The sequence below is a fragment of the Festucalex cinctus genome, chromosome 7, assembly GCF_051991245.1.
Source record: "Festucalex cinctus isolate MCC-2025b chromosome 7, RoL_Fcin_1.0, whole genome shotgun sequence".
NCBI classification, from domain to species: domain Eukaryota; kingdom Metazoa; phylum Chordata; class Actinopteri; order Syngnathiformes; family Syngnathidae; genus Festucalex; species Festucalex cinctus.
Genome location: NC_135417.1, coordinates 5649678 through 5667500, shown reverse-complemented (window position 1 = coordinate 5667500; position 17823 = coordinate 5649678). Strand labels below are relative to the sequence as shown.

The 17823-nt window shown below is 37.7% G+C and overlaps 1 protein-coding gene across 8 annotated transcripts in view; it reads left to right on the top strand.

The window, feature by feature from the left end:
- Positions 1-11053, top strand: part of LOC144022102 (glucocorticoid modulatory element-binding protein 1-like) — a 24539-nt gene extending 13486 nt beyond the window's left edge. For all 8 annotated transcript variants that reach the window (XM_077526594.1, XM_077526592.1, XM_077526598.1 and 5 more), the window contains 8 exons: positions 2184-2242; positions 2420-2541; positions 2638-2741; positions 4159-4343; positions 5889-6014; positions 8576-8713; positions 8893-9006; positions 10263-11053. In XM_077526594.1, coding sequence (XP_077382720.1) covers positions 2184-2242; positions 2420-2541; positions 2638-2741; positions 4159-4343; positions 5889-6014; positions 8576-8713; positions 8893-9006; positions 10263-10744 — 1330 coding nt within the window. In that variant the 3' untranslated portion in view covers positions 10745-11053. The remainder of the gene's footprint in view (positions 1-2183; positions 2243-2419; positions 2542-2637; positions 2742-4158; positions 4344-5888; positions 6015-8575; positions 8714-8892; positions 9007-10262) is intronic.
- Positions 11054-17823: the final 6770 nt, after the last annotated feature.

The following is a 17823-nucleotide window of genomic DNA, read 5'->3' as shown; positions in this document are numbered from 1 at the left end:
ACTTATTCCTCACAAGGGTTGCGGGGGGTGCTGGAGCCTATCTCAGCTGGCTCTTGGCAATAGGCAGGGTACAATCACAGTATTTATTTATTCATTTATTTATTTTTATAAATAATTCTGTTGAAGTACGATTCAAAAGCAATGTCTGATTATCATTGGTTAATTTTTTTATATATCTTTTTTAAACCACATTTGTCAAATTCATGTTATTTCTGTGACAACTGCAGAATTTATTTATTTATTTTTTTATTATTAATAGAAGTGTTTCCAACAATTTTGTCCACGTGCGCACCATATTCATTTATACACCAGAAACAGATGATTAGCCATTAGATGAGATCATTGTTAGCACATCTGCCTCACATTTGAGAGTATTTGGGTACACATCTCACTCTGGGCCCTCCTGTGTGGAGTTTGTAAGTCACTTCCTCCCACATCCCCCAAAAATATGCATGCTAGCTTCAGTGGAGACTCTAATTGGTCTATAGATTTGAGGGGGAATGTTTATTTTCCCTTTTTTTTTCTTTTTCTTCCAATTGACTGATGACCAGTCCAGTGTGTGTGTGTCATCACCGCCTGTTGCCCAAAGTCAGCTGGGATAGGCTCCAGCTCACACGTGACCTTAATTATCAAGGACAAGCGGTATAAAAAAAACAACAACAAATCAATGGAGGGATAATGACAGTTATGAGTGGCATCAGTTCTAATTAGACATTTAATCGAGGTCAGTTCAATGTGAGTCTTTTCCATGCTTCTTTTAACTCATTCACTGCCAGCCATTTTCACTGAGGCAACCCCCTTCGCTGCCGGCTGTTTGACTGGATTTTGACAGATTTTGCACGGCCCACAGAATGTTGTGTTCTATTGCTATCAAAAACATAGAACCTACCAAAAGGAAGATTAAAGTCTCTTCTTTCATCAGAAAAAAAGTATATGTGTACATTTCTGTTTTGCAGCAATTAGCATCAGAATATAATTATGTTTCACAATATTAACATTCCTGGTGAAAACACTGACAAAAAGAGCTTGTTGCAACATAGCTGATCTCTTATACACTGCTCCCACCTGCTGGCCGTTTTATTAAATATCTACCATTGCTTTAAGCCACCTCTTCATGTCCTAAGCTGCATCAACGCCTTCTGTATGTTCTTGCATAAAATAAAAAAAAAGAAAAAAAAAAAGTGTAAATACATTTTTGGGAGTGAAGGACAAAGTATTAAAAACGTGTTTATACGTTTTTGGATTTGAATGAGTTAAGTGCTTTCTTTTTGTATTTGTGTTTGACTATTTGTAGGATTCAATAAAATAAAGATAAGTTAAAAGGTCAACTAAATAGCAGGATGGGAGTGCAGAATTGTATGCTCACAGAAACCTTATAGGCAGATAGTTAAAGATTTACTTAGTTGTTTAATTTCACACTTTACAAACATATAACAAAATATGGCAGCTACAATTTAAGACTTTCATCAATTTTATGTATAATATAGGTAGTCCTCAGTTTATGACCGAGTTCAGTTTCTTCGGCAGCGACATAACGTAAATTTGTAGGCAGGTGACCTGTAGTCTTTCACTAAGTTATGCTAACGCAGTAGTAATCTCCGAATTACAGTAAATATTTGTATGAAAACCACTTCTAGCTGTATAAAAGAATACAATGGAAAAAAAATGTATACTGACTTCCTGTACAGACACACTACGACACTGTGTAAACTAGTTAGTTGCATGCTGTTTGCAACCTTGAAATGTCATAATTACAGTAAATATTTGTATAACTACAGCAAATGTTTGTAGGAAAAACAGCCAACGTAGTCTTGTGCTGTGCGCCATTGCAGGTACGTCATAACCGACAGCAAGTTGCTCCCAAGAATCACATAAATTGTCTTCTAAATATAGCTCACCAGTGATAGGGCATTGTGATTTCCTAGGAATCTTGTTTGTAAAAACTTCCAGAGATAGTGTTGCATTTGTATATTTATCTGTTTACTACTTTATTACAAGCATGGGAAAGAAAAAAAAACATGCAAACTTCACATAGGAGACCCAGAGATGAGTTTTAAAACCCCAAATTTCAGGAGTGTGAGACAAAAGTGGTATTACAGTACGAAATTAAAGGTCAACTAGCCAGATATTATAGTATGGTATTATTTTTTATGCTATATGTAACATTCTGTTGCCCTCTGCAGGGGAAATTATGACATTGCAGATACAAGCAGCACAGTCTTGGCCATTGAGACTCAACATGGTAAGTAAAGTAATAGACCTCAATAATTGTTTAAATTAGTGTTATTTGCAATGTACAGTTTTATAAATGAGCTGAAGAATATTACAATTAGCATGTAGTTGTGATAAGTGTATATTTTGCACTGATGAAAACATTGACAGGCTTTGTAAATATTTATGTATGTATTTATTTCTACAGATGACAGTAAATCAGAGGGCGAGATTGTCGAGTATGGCTATCCAATCACTTGCGGAGAAAGTCGAGCTGTTTTACTCTTCAAAAAGTTTGTGTGTCCCGGAATCAACGTTCGATGCGTTAAAGTAAGTGGATGGGTGCTGTGCTATTGGTTTTATTCTTGCGGCGTAAGTCTTTTGCTTGTTTGTTTATAAGCGTGCACTGTTGACTTGTTTTCACAGTTTAATGACCAGCTTATCAGTCCTAAGCAGTTTGTACACCTGGCAGGCAAAGCCACCCTGAAGGATTGGAAAAGGGCCATCAGACTCGGCGGGGTTATGCTCAGGTTGACTTTTTTTTTTTTTTTTTTTTTTTTCATTGTTTCTTTGTTCGTTTTTATGGCTGATTGGGGACAAGCTTGCTGTCTGGATTATCAGTCTTTATTTTAATCAGGATACAGTCGTCTCAATACTTATTACACTGCCAGGGTGGGGGAAAAAAGTTCCGAAATGGGACTCATAAATTCTGGAGAAAGTTTTACGGTCTGATGAGACAAAGATTTGCCTTACCAATATGATGGAAATTGAAAGAGAGGATCTGGTCATCATCCCAAATATATAAACAAACTAGTGGAGCTAATGTTATGGTTTAGATGGCTTCTTCTGGGGTGGGCTTGTTAATCTCAATTTAAATAACAAATGATAGCAACAAAAAAACTGAATGAGAGATTCTTTGCCATGCAACATGATTAAATGACCAACACTCTGCTAAAACAACAAAGGGTTTCAATTGGGGAATGACGTGCAAGGTTTGAGACTGGCTAAGTCACTTGAACCTGTCTTGAGCTGGGTTTGGGGCTAACTAGTACCTGCTGGCAACATTTTTTAATTTGTCTTTTATTTATTTTATAAGATGATGCACATTCATTCACTCCCAGCCATTTTCACAGAAGCAATCCCGTTCGCTCCCGGCTGTTTTACTGGATTTCGACTGATTTTGCAAGGCCCACAGAATATTGTGTTTTATGGCTATAAAAGCATGGACCCTATCAAAAGAACGATTAAAGTCTCTTCTTTCATCAGGGAAAAAAAGTATGTTTTTATCTGTTTACATTTTGCAGCAATTAGCATTAGAAGAGAGCTAAGTTTCATCAGTTTTCACAAATCTATTGTAATTGAGCTTTTTTTCCGACATGGCCCTGGTTGATCTCCTTTGCTCTGCTGCCACCTGCTGGCCGTTTGTGTAATAGCTACCATTTTTGCAACCATTCTTTGCAGTTGAGAGGCTGCATCAAAGCCTTCTGTATGCTCTAGCATTAAAAAAAAAAAACAAAAAAAAAACAAAAAAAAAAAAAACGTATTAATACGTCTTTGGGACATTTAAAACATTAACAAAAAATGTAATTGCAAAGTCATAAAAAACATCCCCTCGGTGTGTACTTGCTAATTTAGCACAAGAGGAAGCAATTATTTACATTTTTTTTTTGGTGTCTATATTTTATCCCACCCGTACCTGACTTGAAAAGTGGCAGGATCAAATACCAGGCAAACTAACCGCAGTGTATTGCTTTTCACTATCACGTTTACTCTTGTTCCTTGGAGTACACGATGTGAGTCAATATTCTGACTCAAAGGCAATATCTGTTGTTTTCATCTTTTATCCTGCCGAGGTCTTTGTGTTTGAGAAAGTATTGGGATCTTAGACAGCCCTTGGCACCTGCGCAATAAACAGTGTTTGGTCCAACCTGCTTGGTTCTCACGCAGAAAAATGATGGACTCCGGCCAGATAGACTTCTACCAGCATGACACGGTGTGCAGCAACACATGCCGCAGCACTAAATTTGACATGCTGATCAACAACTCGCAGCTTCCTCTGGGGACGTCCGTGCCGCCCAACCCCTCGTGTCTGGCTCTCGAGTCTCTTGGAGGGCAGGCGCCTCCCCTGACAGGTACGCTACTCACAACCACTGTGACATGGCTCTTAATGTGCTGGGAGAGATTATCACGTGTGGCAGGCATGGCAGATTTTCCAATTTCACACATTTTTCTGAAAATTTGTATTTAGTGACTACAAATAATGTCTTTAGTAATTTATTTAATTATTATTTTATTTTACTTTTAGATATATAAGGTTTATGTTTTGTATTTATTTTTTTCCATTATAAATATCTATCTATCTATCTATCTATCTATCTATCTATCTATCTATCTATCTAATCAGGTGTGACATTATCCAATAAATTATCCAATTTCACATATTTTTTTTCTGAAAATTTGTATTTATTTACTACAAATAATGTCTTTAGTAATTTATTTAATTTTATTGAATTTTACTTTTATATTTATATTGATCTATTTTATATATATATATATATATATATATATATATATATATATATATATACATACATATATAGAAATCAGGTGTGGCATTGCAAATTATCCAATTTCACATATATTTTTATCTGAAAATTTGTATTTATTTACTACAAATAATGTCTTTAGTAATTTATTTAATTTTAATTGTATTATTTTATTTATTTATTTATTATGTATTTATTTATTTTTTCTATTTTTTATATATATACATAAAGATATATATATTTTCTATATATAATTAATAAATACATTTAGAAATTAAAATCTTTAGCCTGTTCATCTATCTATGCCAGTGATGTCATAGGAAGAACCTATTGCCATTCATACAACAGCATTCGAGTTTTGTTTTAATTAAACAACATGGGCTGAAATTTCACATGAGAGTGAATTAGGATGAGATAATCATTAATTCTGTACATCTTCATTGTCAAGTGGAAAGCGGCCACAGTATGTTCAACTTTTGTGAATTTCATACTTTTCCACAAGTTGACTCTATTGGCCAGTCCATAAAACACTGCCGTGAGATTTTTGTAATATCCAATACGTGCCTTGGTGGCGCAATAAAGATTGGGAAACAGTGCCCGAGTAGTTGCATTCTATCGCTCATGTTTTCCCCTTCGGCGTGTTGTTCCATAAAGATGCTCGCAGAAGCCCCCTGGATTTAATTTATCTGTCTCCCAAGATAATGAAATACTTTGAAAGCTGCAAAAAAAATAATAATTGGATTGGCGCATCGGTCTTTCCTCACCCTTATCGCTATTATAAAGGGACCTCAAAGCGAATGCCCCCGAGGTTGTAAAGTTTGCAATTAGACCGATATGTTCTGGTCCAAGACACATCTCAAGTATTTTCTTGCACAAAACATCAACTGACACAAAATCTGCATTTATTACAAATATTTTTTCCATAGCAAATAATGCGAAGTGAATTATTTTACCTTTTTATTATCTTGAACTGTCACTATCATAAAACCTTATTTAAATAACATTTTAACATTGCCAACTGTACAGCGAAGTTAACTACTGCAAAGTACAAATAAAATGACCAAATTAACTGCAGAGCATTACTGCATTTGTTTGTTTAATTTTCAGCGTTTGATCCGCCTCTCATTCCAGGAGAGTCTCTGCATGATGCAACCGACCTGGAGGAGGCCCTGGAAGATAGATTTGGTGGCGAGTGGAGCTCCGCGCACCTCGCCACAGCCAACGGACACGCGAAGAGGAAGAGGAGCGACACACCTGGTAAATAAAATGCGCCGTTTTCGTTTGAGCCAAGCTGGAATATAAATACACGTTATCTCGGGTTCGCCACTTTAGAGCTGGATGAAAAGACGCTTTTCATATCTGGCGAGCAGGCAGCTAAAATTGTGTCTGCTTTATCTGTGTACGTGTTTGCGATTCATTAGAATTCAGGGCAGCGTTTGCGAGTCAAGTCAGAGATGTATATTTTTTTGAGAGTGTCTATTCTTCAGGGAGGAAACAAAGGATCAATGAGGTGCCCCGGATGTGGCATGTCGCTATATAAGTAAGCTTACATTGAAGAAAACTTCAAACCTCGGAGAAGTTTGCAGCAGACGGTTGAAAAATGTAATAATCATGACTCGACAGTACAGGAAAGTAAATGACTTCATGAAAATGGAACTTCGCTCATTGCAGCTAAATGTACAGATCCAACATTTGATCATCTTTACGTGACACATAATAAGGAATAAATAGGAGCAAGCGGAAAGTTTTAAAGTCATGTTTTGGCCATTTCGGTTTGTAATACGGATGTGCCAAAAAATCGATTCATAAAAGAATCAAGATTCTCATTTGTTAATCAAATCGAATCGATATTAATTCATTTGCTCCCAATAACGTGTAAATACGTTTTTTTTTTAATGTTTTAAGAGTCCAAAGACGTATTTATACGTTTTTTTGTGTTTTTTTAATTTTTTTTATGCTAAAGCATACAGAAGGCTTTGATGCAGCCTCTCAACTGCAAAGAACGGTTAGAGAAATGGTAGTTATTACACAAACGGCCAGCAGGTGGCAGCAGAGCAAAGGAGATCAGCCTGGGCCATCAAGAAAAAAAAGCTAAATTACTTACAATTTTAAATAGATTTGTGAAAACTGATGAAACTTAGCTCTTAGTAGGCATTTATTTTTGTTCAAAAAGTTACACCTGACGCATAATGAGCACCCTTAATATCATCTTCAGAACAAAACAAACAAACAAAAAAAAAAAACTATCACTGATGACTGGAGTCATTACAGTGCCTTTTAGGTTATTATTTTTTAAACATTGCCTTCTAATCCTTTGAGGCAGACAAAGTATGGAACAGTAACTTGTTTGTTCTCCCGACACTCATTATGTAATTATATATAGGTTATAAGAATAGTTTTTATAGTTTCATCACAAAATGGCCTCTTAAATGACCCAATTGAAACACCTTTATCACACGGCTCACAAGCAGTTAGGGATATTTGGCTTTTGGGTGACATTTCAGGATGCACTGAAAGTGCAATAAAAACTGTACAGATGAACTTAACCTGAACTCTTTTTAAACTTTTTAACGCACATCCACAACTTTTCGACGTTGCAGTACTTTTTGTTTTCTGACAAGGAGCCGAATGGAAAAATTCACAACAGATGTTTGGTCCATGAAGCCACACTTTTAGACAATTGTTTGTTTTATTGTGACTGTTTTACATTTGTGCCTACCACCCAGCACCATCGGGATTTGCGAGTCTCAACCTGTTGTGTAAAATGTGCTACATAAATAAACTTGACTTGACCTCCAAACCTTTTATCCTCCCATCTGTGTGACTGCTGCACCTTTTCCAGATCCTCTATCTCCTTATAACTCGTGGATTTTTAACATCTTTACAGTTTCCCTATCTTTCTTAGCTGCTACCTTGTTCCTCTTGCATTATTTTGTATGCTCTTCCCTGCTTTTTTTACACTCATAGTCCTAATACCAATAAAACATAAGTACCGTGTCTACCCCAAGTCTGCTGTGTTCACTCCCACAACGGCACTAAGTTTTATGATTATAAATTGATATTATTTTGGGGAAATAAGTTGGACAGTAATATTATGAAATTATTGTCTTATTTTTGAAAGAGGAAAAAGTGTTTACAAGAATAAAGGCATATTTTGTCACTAGAAAAAAAATAGTAATATAGGGAGGGCACTGGGCAGTCAGTGAATTTGAAAGCTACACAATTTTACTTTTGTCGTATAGTATTTTGCCTTTTATTCTAGCAAAGAAGCCTTTATTCCCCAAATCCATCCATCCATCCATTTTCTGAACCGCTTACCCCTCACAAGGGTTGCGGGGGGTGCTGGAGCCTATCTCAGCTGGCTATTGGCAGGAGGCGGGGTACACCCTGGACTGGGTGCCAGCCAATCGCAGTATTCCCCAAATAATTGGATAATATTCTCCCCCAAAAATATATATATATATTTTTATTTCTTGAAAATGGGACTTTAATATGCCTTTGATTTTAATGTATTTTGTTGGGGATATGTCACAATCATATCAGAACTTTAAAGGGACCCAAATTGTTTTAATATGTTTATTTTATTGGAAAACCAGCCCCCAACTGTTGGTATGCAATTTTAAAAATTATATGACATAATTTTTTTCTATTTTGTGGACCCCCAACATGAGGCTTATGGACCCCTGAGGATCCGGGAACCTCAGTTTGAGAACCCCTGTATGCTAGTTTCTCTTGTTTTCTTTTGTTTCTCTGTCATTTGTTTGTCACTCTTACATACAATCAAAATGTTATTCTGCCTCACATTTGTTTGTGTCTAGATGGCATGTTAAGCTTGTGGCAGGGTGTGGCTGAATGTGGGCTGATGGGGGAGGTCCTGTCCGGTCTTCAGGCTCACTTATTGGCAACTCTGAAAGGCGTGGAGGTTCGCAGCGAGAAGGCCGAGCTGCAGGAGACTGGTGAGCTCACGCAGCGAGAACCTGCAAAATAGTGAAGCTTGAAACAAAAATTGATATGCTTTGAGTAGAATATTGATCAAGTAAATGTTTAATGCCGAAGGCCCCTCCAGCTAAATCCGACCTTCAAACATTCAGTCTTGCAACTGTTGCTGAGGATTGATTTATTTGCCTTGTTCCAGACGCCATCATCTTGAATTCGCTGTGTGAGATGTTTGGGCTGCTAGACTCAGTCAAGCAAGCGCTGGAACAGCGGCGCAGCCAGAAGGAAGAGGATGACGACAATGGCGTTTATGGTGAGGGGTGGTATTTATTCGGGATACGGAACTCGCCGTTCAGGATTTAGGCTGGTCACGACGAGACAGCCCTCAAGTCAATTTCATTAATTTAGTACCAGCACCATTTTTAACCCATTTTCTCCCCAAAACGTATAAATACGTTCTATTTTAAATATTACCAGTGTCCCAAAGACGTGTTTATACGTTTTTATTTTTTATTTCATGCTAGAGCATACTGAAGGCTTTGATGCAGCCTCTGAACTGAAGAGAACAGTTGAAGCAATGGTAGTTATTACGAAAACGGCCAGCAGGTGGCAGCAGAGTATAAGAGATCAACTAGGGCCATGTTGAAGCGAGCTGTTTTCCCCACACCTTTAAACAGATTTGTGAATAATGATGAAACTTAGCTATATTCTAATTCCAATTCCTGCAATTAATTAGTGAGTGCACATGCCCATACACGCACACGAGTACATACACATATAAACATATACACCCAAACAAATTTATTTACATTTGTACCTGCTTTACATATTCTGCTATCTTTTTAAACCTATTTTTAAATACAATAATTGATTCATTGTTCATAAAGTAAAAAATCATTTATGATGTTGGCCCATTTTTCAAGCATTTTTTTTACATTTCTAAAACATACTAAATAAATGTGACTTTTATATAAAAAGAAATAAAAAATACAACAGACAGAAACAAACACCCCCAAAATGCATAAATACACCAGACATTTTGTCCATTAAATGAAACATTTACAATGTTGATATTTCCCCCCATTTTAAAGAAACATTTGTAAAAATAAAACTGTAAAACATTTCATTTTTGGAGGGTCTTAATTGTCACACAAGTGAAGAAAAAAAAAATCACCTTACTCTTTAATTTGGCTATGCTTTAAAGCTGCACTTTGTAACAATTTACCCCCAAATCTCTTTACAATAGCTGAAACATTTTTTAAATTAGTAGATGAACAACTTAGGTGTTCATAATGGGAACTTCTTAAAGCCTCAGGCCAACAGTTTTCAGACTGGATTTGTGTTCGAATTTCCCGCCTTCTCTGCGCATTTGTGTCCGTGAGGAAAGGAAAATGCAGTTCCATTTTTCAGCCACAGGTGGCAGTAGCTATTCGAAATTCAATTTTCTGTGTTCAGTAGCTTTAAAGAACGTTGATTTTCTTTGTATGTTTCTTTTTTCTTGTCTCAACACCCGTCATCAAAGCTCAAGGTTTCCCCCAGGATAATACTTTCTATTCTGTCTCCCTATAGAGCTGGAGGAGATGTCAAAAGAACGGCGGAAGCAGGCGTGTGTTAAAAACACATCCTACAAACACGCACCCCCCAAGCACCTTCGACCCCAACGTCAGCAGCCATCCAACAGCCAGATGTCGGCAACCCTCAGCAGCACCGTCATCCAGCCGCTCTCGCTCACGGGCTTACCCGAGCCGCCGTACGCTCATCCCAACGTCAACCCTCAGCACGCCAGCCACTTCGCCACAGCGAGCGGGCCACGAGGGGGCGCCGTGAGGAGGGAGGAGCGGACGCGGGCGCTCTGCGAGTCGAGCAAACAGGCGAGGGCCCACAGGGCGGGACCGGAACTTAAGTTGGAGATGCAGCAGGGTCTTGGACAAAGGGCGTGCAAGCTTCCGCCTCCGTCAGGAAGCGAAGAGCGAGTCGAGGGAGAGAGCTTGCACGGCTTTGAAAAGGTGGCGCTGGGGAGAAAGGGGTTAAAAAATCTGAAGACGAAATAAGAGAACGCTGCAGAATTAAGTGGGACGTGATCCCAACGTCAAAGAGTACATTGTAAACCTGTCTTTGCGACTACTTTCAGTTAGTCTTCGGTGGCTATGTTTTCCCTTGTGGTAAAAGTAGTTCGGGGGAGGTAACAAAGTGAAACGTTTCTTACGATATTTGTAATTGAAAATACTTTTTGTGAGTCATTGTATAATTCAGTGTTGAGGTTTATATGATGCCAATTTTTAAACACCGATTGAACATCTCACTCAGGCTTATAAAGGCATAATGTTACTTCCCAATTAAAAAAAAGCATGTATCTCCAAGTTTTGTATTTATTTTTAACCACAATTCAAATAAAAGATATATTTTTAAAGTAAATAGAGCACATTAAGGATGCGGTAGGACAGTGGGGCTTGTTACATTGGGTAGGTTGTCACATTGCAATTATCTTCCCCACCCGAAGGCACAACTAAAAATTGCAATACTAGCTTACTTCCTTTATATGGTCAGGGATGGTATTCTGTGAGACGACAATCACACATTGTGAGTTGAGGAGCGCCAATTAACCATTTTTGCACAACCCAATGTAAGGAATTTTATATATATATTTTTTTTAAACGGGCATTGCCCAGAACCAAATCCTAGCAGAAATACAAATGGACTTGTTAGAGAGACTCAGAGAGATGTTTTAAGCTAACTTTAAACTAGAGCTAGCATTAGCAAATATGGTAGTTTAGGGCAACATGTCTCAGTCATTTTGGGGTTAGTTGTCACGTGACATATGCAAAGCATGGGCCAATCAAGAACAAGGACAGCAATAATTTTGTCCGTGTTTTGTTAGTTGCAAAATCCAGTGTGACATCTTATCCTATTAAGTGAGACAACTTAACCGAGGGGTAACATGTCACATGTCTCCTTGCTGCCACAAATTGTGCTACATAAAAATCACATGAAAACAAAATATGTACCTGAGACTTTGATCTTTCATCATAATGTGTGGATTCCAAGAAATGTATGAACGTTTAAGTGTGACAACAAGCCCCAGTCTCCCCTTCTTTTTAATAGAATGACAGCAATACGCTCTATGCACAGGAAAACCTGTTTCCTAGTTACCGTATATATTAGGGATGTAATGATATCCAAATATCACGATACGATAATTATCACGATATTGTGGAAAGCTTGGCGATACCAAAAAGGTCACAAAAAAATGAGCTCATACTAAAAAAAACACAATGTTTCTCTTTTGCACATTAGGCAATGCATGTAAACAACCTACAATCTCTAATAACACTTAATATTGAGGCACTTACTTGCTAATGCAAGCACACATTGAGTTACTCCACATATTGACTCGCTTCACAAGCATATTATGTTCCGATCATCTGACCATTAGCGTGGATTTGAAACATAAAAGGGCCAAAACATGCCTTGTGAAAATTAAACTGCAGTAAAAAAATAAATAAAAAATAGCCACCAGAGGGTGTTAGAACTGCACAAATGGACATTCACCTGACTTTTTTTTTTTTTTTTTTTTTTAAACAGATGTGCTTCTTTTAATATAGTGACATGATGACGACGATATATTGTTGCCGGTATCGTTACATCCCTAGTATATATTACACGATAGTTGGAACTTTTTATGAATATGAACCTGTATGATCAAAGAATTACGCTGCAATCTCAATTGTTCTAACGGTATTAAAGTTCTCAGGTGTCTTAATCGCGCGTCTGTCAGATGGTTTTGTCAAAATACCTCAAAAGTCACTTTCGCTGTTTCTTGTTGTCCTGCTTAAATGAGCTCATTCAAGCGAGTTAGCCTTCATCATGCCCCACATTTTGCTGGAGCAATAACAAGTATGAATTTCCGTTACCATGACAACTAGGCTGCACTTGAGCCCCGAATCAAAAAAGTGACTTGAGAACTGCAAAGCACTAGCAAGCCCCTATGAATTAATTCACTTTTAATTTATATAGCCCCAATTTACAACGCCGCCTTATCTCAAGGGGCTAAACACATGGAGTGCATCTAGAAGAACGCTCTTCACATATTAAGAGACTAATTGAACCCAGCACGAGCAACAACTATTCAATGGATGCAAGGGATGAGAAATAACCCTCAGACTCGGTGCTCTATTTTCATATACTAAATTCCCACCAGGAACTATTTATATCAAATTGAACCGCTTGTATCCAACAAAACTCAGTGCAGCTCTGCTTGCCTTTTGACTAGTCTGGCGGATGCACTCTGGCTATCACTTAAAAGCTATTAATTGTACTTGAAAAATTATGGAGTTGTCAAAATAATTCTGGACAAAATATGAAATTTTCACTGCTGAAAATTGTTCAATGAATCAAGTATTACTTTCAAATCCAGTTATTTATATATTATATATTTTTTGTTTATTACATGTTTTTTTTGTTTTGGTATGATTTTTACTTTATTATGAATGATTTTTTTTTATTCATCATATATGTTTTTTTTTTCTATGTATATCCCTTTTTTCCATTAAAAGTACGTTTTTTGTAATTTATTATTATTATCATCATTATTATTATTATTTTTATTATTATTATTATTATTTTTTTTTTACTTATTCCAGTATAACATACATTTGTTTTCATTTATATGTTTTTTCGTTTTGGTATGATTTTTACTTTATTATGAATGCTTTTTCATTTATCTTTTTTTTCCGATTTACAGTCATTTTTTCCATTAAGTGTTTTTTTTTTGTTTTTTTTTTTTAATTTACATGTTAAACAGCACATTTAAATATATACATTTTCTATCTCCGGAATGCAATGCTGTGGAATTACGGGAGAGACACGTCAAGACGAATCTGTGGATGCCCGTATGTCCCCGTCAGACGTAGTGTTCGTGAGATAGGGCCACGCAAAGACCAAAAAACAAAAAAAACAAAAAGCACGTTAAAAAAAACACGCTGTAAAAAAAATCCGCGAAGCAGCTCGGCCGCGAAAGATGAACCCGCGAAAAACGAGGGAACACTTTATGTACGCTATACCCTAATTGTAGATTAGTTTAAATGCTAGTTTCTGTGTAGGTGTCAGCCCGTTCGTGCACGCTTGAAGCAGTCGGTGAAATAAAATCATTTGCAGCCCTCTCCATCATCCATCCATCATTCGGAGCTAATGACATTGGAGACTGAGAATTGCGCTCATGTTGGACACGTCTGTCGGCGCCTTTTAATTGAATTCACGGCGTTAATGTTGACGAGCCGCAACGACGTGAGCCTGTGTAATGACTCCTCGCGCCAGCTGGACTCCTCAGAGCCATGGAAAAATGTGTTTTCTCTTCTTTGAACAGCTCTATTATTTAGGAGTCTGAACTTAAAAGTCGTTGCCGCTGCTCAACACACTCATGCTGACTGATGACTGTGAGAAGCTGGATTTTTAAAAGCAGTGTTTTTGTTTACGTTATTGATGAAAACAAATTGTCATACAGTGGAACACCTAATGGGACACTGGCCAAACTTACACTCTGTTTGAAATTTGAAGATAAGAAACAGAAACAATGCGTTCTCGTGTCACACTGTTGCCACCATGAAACCTTTTTATTCTCAGTACAACTTAAGCAATGTTTTCCTATGGTCATACAAATGAAGTTGCTTGGTACTTTATTTATTTAGCACTTTCCCACCTTACAAGGCCCTCAACGTGCTTAACATTTGACTACTCATTCACCTACTGAGGATGCAGAATCAGGAGAAACTGGGGGTTCAGTATCTTGCTCAAGGATACTTCATGGTCAAAATGGCACTGTGTCGAACCTACAACTTTAGGGTTGTGAGACAACCACTCTACCACTGAGCCATGCCACCCCTATTTAGCGCTTATAATGTAATGGCAAAACTCACCATTTATAATGTACATGATAACTTTTTATTAATACCTTTTATGAATATTGAACGAGTTTTTGCCAGTATTAGCGCAACAAGGACTGGTTTTATAAAACAAAATTTTGGATAACACTACATGTAAGCTCTGAAAGAAGAAGAGAAACCTCTTGTCAGAAAGTTCTTCTTTTTCTTCATCTTTTCTCCTCCTCATCCTCCTCCTTCTTCTTCTCCTTCTTCTTCCTCTCCTTCTCATCCTCCTCCTCCTTCTTCTTCTCCTCCACCTCCTCCTACTTGTCCTCCTCCTCCTATTCTTCTTCTTCATCTTCTTCGCCTTCTTCGTCTTCTTCTTCGTCTTCTCCTCCTCCTTCTTCACCTCCTTCTTGTCCTCCTCCTTCGTCGTCGTCGTCTTCTTCTTCTCCTCCTCCTCCTCCTCCTCCTCCTCCGTCTTCTTCTTCTTCCTCTTCTTCGCCTTCTCCTCCTCCTCCTTCGTCTTCTTCTTCTCCTCCTTATCCTCCTTCTTCGTCTTCTCCTCCTCCTCCTCCTCCTTCTTATTCTTGTTCTTCATCTCCTCGTCCTCCTCCTCCTCCTCCTTCTTCTCCTCCACCTCCTCCTTCTTGTCCTCATCCTCCTATTCTTCTTCTTCATCTTCTGCGTCTTCTTCTTCGTCTCCTCCTCCTCCTTTTTCTTCTTCTTCACCTCCTTCTTGTCCTCCTCCTTCTTTTTCGTCGTCTTCTTCTTCTTCTTCTCCTCCTCCTTCTCCTCCTACCACTACCACTACCAGTCTACCACTACTACTTACCAGGGTTTCCCCGAGAAAACTTGCTAAGCTTGGTGGTCTGGGACGGACAAAATTCCATCCGCAATAATATTTTTACTTTTTATTTTTGGTTGTCCTGGGGGTTTGAGGGCGACAAATTACATGCCTGAATCATATATCATGTTCATCGTAGGGGAGGGTGGTGAAAAACATCCAGCGATTACTAACCAAAAATTATAGTTCCATACTGTACTTTGAGTTCAAGGTCATTGTTTTGATGAATGGGTACAATAAATAAACAAAATGCTAATCTGATTATTAGAATTATTATGACTGATATCTGCATTAGTTTTAAAAATCAAGAAAAAAAAATCCTGACATGCTTTCAATAGGCCGCATAAAATAGGATACAGTACGTAGGGCCAGATCTGGCCTTCAGGCCATCAGTCTGTGCGAAACAATCTCCGATGGGATTTTCGAGAGTAGACAATGAATTTGTGTTTTCTAAGGTGGATCTCAGTGGACATGTAATGCTCAAATCAAATGCAATAGCGTGTCTGTGTGAGACAAGTGTGCACGCTTGCATACCCTTAAGCACATTACGAAAGCCGAGACATCTGAGACCCGTCAAATATTGAAATATACATGCCCCCGCCTCAAAAAAAAATATTTCTGCAAGTCTTCCATTGAAGCTCCTGTAATAAGAAAGTTGAATGTTTGACCCCTGACTTGTGTCCTTTTGTGATTGCTTTATCACTGTGTCCAAGTACATTTTTGCGTCTTTGTTCAATAAGCAACGTGGCGTACTAATGTAGTCCATTTATCCTTTCACTTCTGTTTGTTTACATTTTTGCTCGGCAGAAGAGCGCCAGTGTAATTTCTGTCACGCATCCTCCAATAAACATGACCAGGTGCGGAAAGAAGGAACGTCTTCAAATGCAAATTCGCCGCACACTTGATGACAGACTTGATGTAATTTATGGAGAAATATGCTTTCTACCAGTTATGGGCCGTGTGAAGGAATATTTACCTGTTTGTCTTGTGCAAATTCATTCATTGTGACCCTCACTAGGGTCACGAGTGAGCTAGCGCTAGAGCTTATTCCACAGGGCACATATAGACAATTGTAACATGTTAACTATGCTAATTTGCACATATTTTAATTAGGTGTTGCAGAATCCTGGGACTACACTGTGCAGTCTGAGTGTAAATAACTGCTTTGATTAATTAGCGTTTTCGAAACACATGGCTATTGTCGTCACTGATAATCCTGCACCTGAGCTGTTGGCTGCAGGGTAACAGTTGCTGGGGAACCAAGATGAAGTCATTCAATTTAGTTTTCAAAGTTATGCCATCTAGAGAAAATACAGAATGGAATGAAAAGAAAGTGCTCAAGTGTGTGATCCCAGGTAACATATTTTTTTTTTTCCCCATGTGTGGAATAAAGTGTAATTGCACATCCACTACAATAGGTGGCAGTGGTGAGTATATATGAGTATATTAGCTCCTCTGCACATGTGTACTTATAACAATTTTATCGACAAATGATACTATTTATAGACGTGGTGAAGAGATGGTGGCAGCACAAAATAGTTTCTTCTTCCTGGTTTGGGGGCGACAAAAACGAATTGAGAAGCAATGAACTACTGCATATGGGTCATTTTCATATAATTTGATCAATAATGGTGACGTCATACCTCGTTGAATTTCATTTTGAAAATCAGTAATGACTAGAGGGATCTGTGTATTAAAGTGTCAGGATGTGGCAGCCATTATGCATTTACGGAATAGCAGACAGCAAAATAAATGCTGCTATTTCTGAGTTCTGTATGAATTTGTGAGCGTATCAGAAAAATGACATGTCTATATTATTATTATGAATATCTGCAGAATTTAAAGCGACAGTGTGTAGAATTTGGTGCCATCTAGTGGTGAACTAATGAACTAAATGCAACAACCTAAGTTCAAAGCTCGTGCATTTTGAAGCACGCACATGACGATGACTCAGAGAGCCAATTACTACGTTTGTTTAGTTTGTCTTCTTCGGTAATCCGTAGCAGAAAGATGGTGGCAAAACATGTCAGCTTCCTGTTAGGCGAAGTTGAAAAATTGTACACACTGTCCCTTTAAAGGACAGCGCATGCAAATTGTGTGAATTACTTGTACGTATTTACCGTTATGCGCTTGCGTCTTTACTGTTATACAAGAAGTATATCAGTGGATCAACGACCATTTGCTTGGTCATGGGTTCTAGCAACAAACAAAAGTCATTATCAAAGTTTAAGACATCTTGTTGTTCAGTTTACATTTGCATTGGACTTCCATGAAATTACTAGTGTGTTTAACTCTTGATAGTTTTCATTATTATGGCCTAAAATTTAAATCATCAATAAGTTTTTGTAAAAAGACTTACAGGATGGCTGTTTCAGAATAGGAGACGTACAATTATAAAACCAAATGGCATAAAAAATACTTTTTT